Source organism: Lactuca sativa, chromosome 7 (genome assembly GCF_002870075.4).
Source record: "Lactuca sativa cultivar Salinas chromosome 7, Lsat_Salinas_v11, whole genome shotgun sequence".
Classification (NCBI taxonomy): Eukaryota; Viridiplantae; Streptophyta; class Magnoliopsida; order Asterales; family Asteraceae; genus Lactuca; species Lactuca sativa.
Window position 1 is genome coordinate 160263252 of NC_056629.2, and position 11168 is coordinate 160274419.

An 11168-nucleotide genomic window follows, 5' to 3' on the forward strand; every position below is an offset into this window, starting at 1 on the left:
ATAAAGTCTTTCTATTTATGTGCACCCCATAAATGATAAAAAACAACTTTAGCCTAGGCTCTAGGGTTGTCGAATATTAAAGACTTAAAGTTTAATTTTGTAATTATCATTTATTTATTTACCAAAATATCTAAATAATGAGATATTATTTTTTCTGATAGCGTGTTTATGTGGCAACTTGCAACGTAACAAATAAAAAACTCCTAAAACTTCATTCGGATGTTCTCTTTAAGTATTTGTTTAAAAATAAAATTAAATACACTACTAATTTTCTTCTACCTGTTGAAAAGTAATTAGTAACGTGGTTAAAGGTATTTTTTTTTTTTTTTTTTTGGAACAGCAAAGTTTTTGCTTTCTTTGATTTAGAGTTTACTCATTCATGTGAAATTTTATCAAGCACGTCGACTAATAAATATATAAGTTATTGAATCAAATCAATAAGATTATAAAAATATATAAAAATAAATTAATTGAAACGACAAGTGTAGGAAATCTATAGTAACAGGAAGGAAGACAATTTTCACTTGGGTTTCTTTGACTATTCTTCTTGAAAACATGGTTTACTTGCTTGCTTAGGTTGGGCAAAGTGATCTAGGTGGAGTTCGACAATTGCCAACATGTCCTCAGCCTACACCAGATGATCAACACCGGGCCACCAACTCAACATGCCGAGTTCGGTGGCCAAACTCGGTACAAGTATTCATGCCGAGTTTTCTTATTCTTTCTCCCTTCTCCATTTTTCTTCCCCACTCGACAACCACCGCTTTTCTACTTTGTTTCCATTCCATATGGTTGGCAATGGACTTCACCACAATGGAGAAGATTGAGGTGGAGCTCGATCGATCGGTTATAATCTGACACCACTCCTCTCAGCCTTAGGAAATTATTGATGTCCTCTGTTTGGGTCCTCGAACGGTTTTTGTTGTAAAATATGATACCTAGAAACATGGCATCATTTTGTCTCTACATTTATAGCATTGCCAAACACATTTTCACCATTAAAAACACTACTAGAAAACTAGGGCAACAACTACGGCACAATCCGTAGCTATTCGGTAGGTATAAGGCGATACCTACGGATTTGCTATGGAAAATGCCATGTAGCATAAATGCCCGTGGGAAATTTTTACCTACGGAATTGCTAGGGACTAGCTACTGAATAGCTACGGATATTTCCGTATGTATAATACCTACGGAAGAGCTACGGCCAGTAATTGCTATGGAATACCTACGGATTGCCAACGGGTGTATGTTCCTACGTAATAGCTACGGAATAACATGGCTATGGATTTCCTACGGATTACCCACGCAAGTATTTTCCTACGGAATAGCTACGGAACTGTTTAGCTATGGATTTCCTACGGATTAACGACAGAACTCAAGTTTGACTAAAATTGACTTTCTTCCTACAGAATACCTACGGACCTATTTAGCGACGGATTTTCGTAGCTAGTCCGTAGCTAATTTCATTTTATCAAAAAAAAATTTAATTTAAAAATTTCCATTTTTTGTCAAATACCATATCAATTCAATTTGTCCAAAATACACCAAAAAAATGTCCCTAATACCAACTTTAACACATTCAATTCCATTGTCTTAAATACCATACAAATGTCTCAAGTACCATACAAATTAGGCATAACAAAACAAGCAAACAATACAAGTGTTTACAAATTCAATTGTTCCAAAATACTTATCAATTGTTCCAAAATACTTATCAATTGTCCTCGGGTGGATTATCGGGGGGACCACGAGGTTGATTTCGAGACATATTTATCATCCTCATAACCATCTCCATTTGTTCTTTCATTTGTTGTTGTTGTTGTTGTTCCATGACAGAAACTTGCGCACGCAACCTATCAACCTACAAAATGGTGACACAGTTCAATACTTAAACAATAATAGCAATGTATTTTAGTTTATTGTAACAATGCATTTTAGTTTATAATTATAGCAATACACTTAAATTTTAAACCATAATAGCAACATATATTTATTTTTTATCCATTTAATCAATATTATCAACAAACTACATAACCTTTAACCATAATAGCAACATACTTTTGTTTATTATCAATTTAATCAATATTCTCACCAAACTACCTAACTTTTAACCATAATAGCAACATATTTTTGTTTATTATCAATTTAATTAGTATTATCAACATACCTCTTGTTGCGTGCTATCCGACTGGGTGGACTGGGTGGATTGGGAAGATGGAGTCCCTAAAACCAAAAAATGTATACCGGATGCTCCTATCCCATAGATAGCACCCTTCTTCTTTCCTTTTCTTCTAAGTTGGATTTCCTCCCATACATCTACATCATCCTTACGATTTGAAGGATCTTTACCAAATTTGTTGACCAACCCCTGCGGATACCCCTCCTACAAATTACAAAAAACATGATTGTCATATACAAAAATGAGACAATCAATATACATAAATGATAAAGATAAGTTACTAGTGCTTCTTTGGCCATCTGCAAGCAATATTCAATATTTTCATGATTTCCCTCAAAATATTATTTCTTTGACTTGGCAGTACCATGCGTCTTCACGAAAACATCATATTGTGTGGGTGGTTTACCCATCAATTTTTCCTACACAAAAGTCAACGTACAATTAATGTAGTTAGTGTTATAACAAAATAAGAATAATAAAATTTATTATTTTGATACTTACTAATTTCCTACGGTGCTGGTCAAATCCTATACTACCCGCAGTGTGTCTTGCTGTTGACCCACTAGAATCTGCGGTGTTGCGGTTCTGCTGAGCGATTTTTGAATTCTTTTGCCACTTCTCTGTGGACCAATGCTTTGAAAAGAAAAAAAAAAATATATATATATATATATATATATATATATATATATATATATATATATATATATATATATATATAAGTACAATAATATAATAAGAAATAAAAAACTTAACAAAAAAATAATAATGTATCATATCCATTACATCACACAAACGTTGCCACACAATCTTCGGTACGCGTTCGGGGCGGTAGTTATGCATCTCATCATAGTAGCTACAAAACTTTGGGGGGAGGGGTTTCCCATCATTTCATGCCATTGCGGATTAAACAAACGATGACTATCAAGTCTCTTCGTGTACATTCATTCTCTATTAGACAACATTTTGATCTAAAACTACATTTCCATTTAAAAATGTTAATTAGAATCCTAACATTTCAATATAATAGTGTAACATCCCATTTAATCTAATATATATGACTAACGATACATAACATTTCAACAAATGATCAATATCATAATATGCATTTTAAATTAACTAAAAATCCATATATAAACATTTAACTAACATTTTAAACAAATTTAACAAATTAACTTAACATTTTTTATATAACATATATATCATATTTAACAAATCTAAAACCTCAAATTCAACCTATATTTCATATTTAACAAATCTATAACCACACATTCAACAAAGTGCATGAGGAAGTAATTTTAACAAATCTTAAACACCAAAATCAACCTAAAACATCACATTCAACAAAAAAAAATCAACCTAAAACCTCATATTCAACAAAAAAAATCAACCTTACTAGCTCACATTCAACAAAATTACACCTAAAACAAAGTAATTTTTAAAAAGAAACAAAAAAGAAAAAAAACTAGGGTTTACCTTTGGCTCGGTGACGGGAAAATGCAGCAGGAAGAAGCACCGGCAGTGGCAGTGCCATCGACGTCGGAAAAGTGCAGGAGGAGGAAGGGGCGCCGCCACCAGGGGGAAGAGTGTGTCGACCACTAGAGAGAGGGAGAGAGAGAGAGAGAGAGAGCTGTAGCGTGTTTTTTTTTGTTCTTGTAAGCTGCGATGCGAGAAGGGGGAAGACAGAAAAGGGGCATATATCATTAAACTAGAGACACCGGCCAACAAAAAAAAATTGTTGCAGTAGGAATCGAACTCGAGTCTCACAAGTATTAAACCAATAGTCTTACCAACCGGCCGGGTATGCCACTTCCTTAATTTTTTAGACTCCAATTGATTTTATTTTGTTTCTGGTAAAATAAAGAAAAACGGGGTGGAGTAATAATCGAACTCGAGTCTCCTGCATAACTAACCAACACAATTACCATCCGGCCGGGCATGCCACATCCTTGCTGAGTTAGTCTCCTATTAATTTTATACACATTCTTTTTTCGATTACTATTATTATTATTATTATTATTATTATTATTATTATTATTATTATTATTTTTCAAGTCTTAAAACTTTTTTTTATGATCGTATGTATGTATGTGCTTATTATTATCATTATTATAATTATCATTATTATTATTATTATTATTATTATTATTATTATTATTATTATTTTCTTTTCAATATTCAAGTCTTAAAACTTTTTTTTCACTATTATTATTATTTTTTTCATTATTTTTTTTCAATAATAATAATATTAAAAAAAATTAAAAATGTGGTTCACACACAAACAAACAATTAAAATAATATTCGTTTAATGTATAAATTAAATAATGAAAAAATATGATAATTATGGAAAATATGTATATTTGTATAAGTATGTATGTGTGTGCTTATTTATATGTATGTGTGTATATGTATATGTAAGCATTACAACGTTAAACAATGAGCAATGAATTATAGTGTTAAACCAAAAAACAAGTAATGGATCCCGTATGTGCACATGACTTTATGAATGATATTAATAGCTATAAGTTGGTGAAAATATAGATAATCATATATAATAGATGTGTGAAAAAAAAAAGAGAGCAAAAAAACGACGTCTTGTGCCGGAAAAATCAAAAATAAGAAAAATCTGTAGTTAATCCGTAGCTAATTAGCTACGGATTAGCTACGGAGTTCTAACGGAATGCATACTCCATAGCTAATCCGTAGGTAATTCACTACAAGAAATATACTCTTTAGCGGCGACACTATTACCGGCGACAAGAGGCTTTACCGGCGACTTTATCTAAAGTCGCCGGTAAAGCCCCTTGTCGTCGGTAATAGTGTCGCCGCTAAAGGGTTGTCACCCGAATTCGCACTTTCCCCCTCTATTGTATCTCAACCATTCGATGAGATATCCAATTCAACGGGTGGGGTGCCTTATCCTGTCTAACCTAATACCGACGACATACATGTCGCCACTAAAGGTTAAAAAAAGTCGCCGCTAATAGTCCGCTAAGAATGACGCGGTACCCTTCCCTCCAGTTTGTCGCCGCTATTACTCATTGTCACCGGTAAAGCCCCTGGTGTCGCTGCTAAAGGTATCGCCGTTATTGCCTGTCGCAGATAAAAAAAAAAAAAAAAAAAAAAAAAAAAAAAAAAAAAAAAAACGCACGCAGGTAACCTCCCTTCTTCATTTTCCTTTCTGTTTGCTTCCAATTTCCTTCACCATCTCGCCGATTTCCTCTTCAATCTATTTCTTCCAAGCAAATTTCTCCCAATATTGTTCCAAGCAAGTGTCTCTAGGTGTGGTTAAAGCTTTGGGATCAATTTCTACCTCAATTTCTTGAAGAAAGGTAAGTTTTTTTTGATGATTTCATTTTTATTTTGTATGAATTTCGATTTCTAGCTTTATGTAGTGATTGAATGATAATAAATTGTTCATATTTTTGTTTTTGGTGGTTTTGTTTTGGATTAGAAGCAAGTTATTCAATTTTTGTTTGTGGTTATTGGATTGCAATTAGTTGTATAGCTTCAAGTTGTATTTATATGTGAAATTATGTGAAAATTGTCATATGTGAAAATTAGATTGTATATTCCATATTTGTTTGAATATATGTGAATTTGGTATATATATTCCAATGTATGTGTGTTTGATGTATATGTGGTATATTAGTATTTGGTAGAAATTATATGTATTTGTTATAAGTAGAATGTTATTGTGTGTATGTGAATGTATGTATGTTTGTTGTAAATGTGATATATGATTGTGAAACTTTTGTATTTGGTATAAATAGGATGTTATTATGTATATATGTGAAATTATGTGTATTTGGTTTAAGTAGGATGTTATTTTGTGTGTATTTGTATTTGGTGTATATGTGGTATATGTATGTAAAAGTATGTGAATTTCACCTTCTTATGTATTATGTAAAACTATGTGGTTTTGGTATAAGTAGGATGCTATAATTGAAAAAAAAAATAAAAATACACTATTTTTATAATTTAAAAAAAAACACAAAAAAAACTATAAAATTGTTTAAAAACTTATATACAAAAACTAGAAAGCTTCTAGTTTTTACCCAAGCTAACTCCAAACTAATTAACCAATAAGTTATATAGTTAACTTATAATTGGAAAAAAAAACACAAAAAAAATTATAAAATTGTTTAAAAACTTATATATATTTTAATCTCGACGTTAAAAAAAATAACACAACAACATAATATGTATGTAAAAGTATGTGAATTTCATGTTCTTATGTATTATGTAAAATTATGTGGTTTTTTTATAAGTAGGATGCTATAATTGAAAAAAAAATACATTATTTTTATAATTTGAAAAAAAAAACACAAAAAAAACTATAAAATTGTTTAAAAACTTATATACAAAAACTAGAAAGCTTCTAGTTTTTACCTAAGCTAACTCCAAACTAATTAACCAATAAGTTATATAGTTAACTTATAATTGGAAAAAAACACAAAAAAAATTATAAAATTGTTTAAAAACTTATATATATTTTAATCTCGACGGTAAAAAAACAACATAACAACATAATATGTATGTAAAAGTATGTGAATTTCATGTTCTTATGTTTTATGTAAAATTATGTGGTTTTCTTATAAGTAGGATGCTATAATTGAAAAAAAAAAATTAAAATACATTATTTTTATAATTTGAAAAAAAAACACAAAAAAAACTATAAAATTATTTAAAACTTATATAGAAAAACTAGAAAGCTTCTAGTTTTTACCCAAGCTAACTCCAAACTAATTAACCAATAAGTTATATAGTTAACTTATAATTGGAAAAAAAACACAAAAAAAATTATAAAATTGTTTAAAAACTTATATATATTTTAATCTCGACGGTAAAAAAACAACACAACAACATAATATGTATGTAAAAGTATGTGAATTTCATGCTCTTATGTTTTATGTAAAATTATGTGGTTTTCTTATAAGTAGGATGCTATAATTGAAAAAAAAATAAAAATACATTATTTTTATAATTTGAAAAAAAAACACAAAAAAAACTATAAAATTGTTTAAAAACTTATATACAAAAACTAGAAAGCTTCTAGTTTTTATCCAAGCTAACTCCAAATTAATTAACCAATAAGTTATATAGTTAATTTATAATTGGAAAAAAACACAAAAAAATTATAAAATTGTTTAAAAACTTATATATATATATATATATATATATATATATATATATATATATATATATATATATATATATATATATATATATATATTTTAATCTCGACGGTAAAAAAAAACAACACAACAACATAATATGTATGTAAAAGTATGTGAATTTCATGTTCTTATGTATTATGTAAAATTATGTGGTTTTCTTATAATTGAATAAATAAATAAATAAATAAGTTATTGTTATAATTGGAAAAAAACACAAAAAAAATTATAAAATTGTTTAAAAACTTATATATATTTTAATCTCGACGGTAAAAAAGAACAACACAACAACATAATGTCTATTATAAAATTGTTTAAAAACTTACAAGTAATTTTAATTAAAATTAATTAAAAAAATGCATAAATAAAATTTTTTAATTTATTTTTTTCATTTCTTTATTACTTAATTTTTGTATTATTTTAGATGTAAAAAAAATGTGAATTGGAAAAAAAAACAATGCTAATTCTGTATAGTAAACTCTAAACCCAAAATTATGTTTCAGCAACATCATGTCTATTGATAAAAGCTGGACTACTAATCCATATCGAAACCATCCCGAGTTCCAAGTAGGACTCAAAGCTTTTATTGAGAAGTCCAAGTCGCACCTTGATAGTAATGGTAAAATCAGATATGCGTGTGAAAAATGTGATAACCGTTACTTCAAGTACCCGACTGCAGTTGAACGCCATATATTTATAAATGGTTTCAGTAAGGCGTACAAAATTTGGATCTATCATGGTGAATCTTTTATTCCTCCAGTCGTCTTGCCAAGTAACGAAATGGCCGATTTAATCGACGATGTGATATGGGAGTCGAGAGAAAATGATACCAACCTCGATGAAGGAACCTCGAATACAAGGGGTAGCGGTGTGGATGATGATTTTGCACAGTTGTTGGAAGAAATGGAAACCCAATTGTATACTGGTTGCATCTTTTCTTCCCTTGAGTTTCTAGCAAAGTTAATGCATATCAAGGTGAACAACAAATGGACTGATAGTTCATTTGATCAACTCCTTGAGCTCTTGCAATTAGCATTTCCCAAAGGCAACAAGGTTCCCCTTTCACATTATCTAGCCAAAAAGAAATTGAAGTCTATTGGCCTGGGGTATGAGTCGATACATGTGTGCAAAAACGATTGTTGTCTCTTTTGGAAAGAACATGATTCATTGCAAGTTTGTCCCGTTTGTAAAGAGAGCCGATGGATCGATAAAAACACCAAGGGTAAGAAAGTACCTCATAAGGTGTTACGGTACTTTCCTGTGACCCCTAGACTACGACGTTTATATTGTTCGAGGCACACTGCCAAAAATATGATTTGGCATAGTACCAGACGTTCAGAAGATGGTGTGATGATTCATCCTGTTGATGGGGAACATTGGCAAGATTTTGATAAAAAATACCCCGACTTCTCGAGTGAACCCCGTAACATACGCCTAGGTCTTTCAGCTGACGGTTTCAATCCATTTGGAAACATGTGTAATCCACATAGCACATGGCCGGTCATACTCACCACATACAATCTGCCACCCTGGCTTTGTATGAAAGAGTCATCATTCATGTTGACTTTGTTGATTCTAGGACCGAAAGCTCCAGGTAAGGATATGGATGTTTTCCTTAGACCGTTGGTGGAAGAGCTTAAACATTTGTGAAACTCAGGCGTACGTATTAAAGATGTGGCGACAAACACATTCTTCACGATGAGAGCTATGTTGTTGTGGACAATAAATGATTGGCCAGCTCGTAGTAGTTTATCAGGTTGGAGTGGGCAAGGGTATAGAGCATGTGCTACTTGCAATGAAGACACTCCTTCGTACCGTGCAACAAACAAAGTCGTATATATCGGTCATCGTCGTTTCCTGGATGCTAATGATCCATTAAGAAAGAGGTTGGACTTTAACGGGATGGAAGAGACAAGACCCGCTCCGAGACACTTTAGTAATGATGACATACAAGAGCAACTAGGTCGTCTACTAACTCGTAAATCGGGTAAACATCCTGAGCATGGAGGCGGGGAGCCAAAGCGGCAAGATTATGAGTTGAACTGGTCGAAACGAAGCATTTTCTTCGAACTCGAGTATTGGTCTTCTCTACAGTTGAAACACAGCATAGATGTCATGCATGTCTAGAAAAATGTGGACGAGAGTTTGTTAGGTACTCTCCTAATGAACGATAAAAACAAAGACACATCAAATGCACGAGAGGACTTGAGAATTCTAAACATTCGGAGAAATGAATGGTTGCAAAAAAATGGTGACAAGTTTCATAGACCCCAGGCAAGATACTCTTTCACGAAATCTAGTCGACAACTCTTTTGTCAATTTATAAAAGAGGTTAAGCTGCCGAATGGGTTTGGTTCTAACATTAGTAAGAAAGTGAACGATACCAATACTAACATTATTGGGTTGAAATCGCATGACCACCACATTCTTATGCAACGTTTGATACCAATTGGAGTAAGAGGGTTGTTAGACAAAGATACTTATACACTTATTGTAGACCTTTGTACGTTTTTCAAGAAACTTTGTTCCAGAACATTGAAGGTGGAGGATATGAAGAAAGCAAAAGTAGACATTATTGCAATCTTGTGCAAGTTAGAATTGATTTATCCTCCGACGTTTTTTGACATTATGGTTCATTTACTTTTGCATTTACCTGATGAAGCAATTGCTGGAGGCCCGGTTTGTATGAGATGGATGTTTCCATTCAAGAGATATATGAAAAAACTAAAAAACTATGTCAGAAACAAGGCGAAGCCATAAGGTTCTATAGCTGAGGGTTATGTTGCTGAAGAAGCTTTATCATTTTGTTCAATGTACCTTCGAGATGTAAAGAATCGTCTGGAAATAAATGTAGATGTTGTCATTGAAAAAACAAAGTTTTGGATGTTTGAGTCTAAATGTCGACCGACCAGCACAACTCAAATCAAAACTCTTAATTTAACGGAAATACATAACATGGAATGGTTTGTATTGAATAGCTGTGAAGAAGTCAGACAGTATATCAAGTAATTAATCTTATATCTAACTTTCATTCTTAATTTTTTATTTTATCTTTTTAAATCTATATCTTTTGGTCATCAACATAGGAAATTCAAATCTGAGCATCCCCAAAGTGATGAAAAGAGAGAATTTCGTAATTGGTTTCGTGAAAAGGTAATATAAATTAATAAACAAATTTGTTTCATTGATCTAACGAATACATAATACATATTAATTTATAATTGTTAGGTTCATCAAATGAAAATAGAAAAATCTCCAGAATTCCACAAAGAGTTGTCGGTTCTTGCAATGGGCCTGCAAATGAATGCCTATTCTTACACCGCATGCATAGTCAATGGTGTTAGGTTTATGGTACTTATTCGTGACACACAACGTACAACACAAAACTCTGGGGTTTTAGCAGTGGGTGAGAAAGGCGAGAAATATTATGGCCAGTTAGAAGAGATTATAGAGTTGAGGTATACACATGATTATTCAACTGTACTATTTCGTTGCAAGTGGTTTGATACTCGAACAAGAGTTATTTCTAGTGATAGTTTCACTAGTATCGACACACGACGCGAAGCATACAAAGATGATCAACTCATATATGCGTCACAAGCCAAACAAGTGTTCTACATCAGAGTGCCAAACAATAACCATCAGTGTGTTGTCGAGCATGTTAATCATCGAAGTATTTGGGATCTACCATCGAACGATGACCTTGTTCAAAATGTTGACAATGTCTCACACGAAAATGTAGACGATGTCGATGTACTTCAAAATATCTCTTCATCCGATGCTCCACTTTTTTATCGATTTCAGCATGTACT

At 31.8% G+C, this 11168-nt stretch overlaps 1 protein-coding gene across 1 annotated transcript; it reads left to right on the forward strand.

The window, feature by feature from the left end:
• The first annotated feature begins 8136 nt into the window (after positions 1-8136).
• On the forward strand, positions 8137-9483 carry LOC128127360 (uncharacterized). Its single transcript, XM_052765834.1, has 2 exons — positions 8137-8950; positions 9014-9483. Exons 1-2 carry the CDS (start codon positions 8137-8139, stop codon positions 9481-9483), a joined length of 1284 nt encoding a protein of 427 aa, XP_052621794.1.
• Positions 9484-11168: the final 1685 nt, after the last annotated feature.

Excerpts from the sequence above, each read along its gene's own strand:
- LOC128127360 (XM_052765834.1), top strand. The coding sequence starts at position 8,137 with ATGGCCGATTTAATCGACGATGTGATATGGGAGTCGAGAGAAAATGAT. Across the intron at positions 8,951-9,013 it reads TCTAGGACCGAAAGCTCCAG|GCGTACGTATTAAAGATGTG; the intron begins GTAAGGATATGG and ends TGTGAAACTCAG.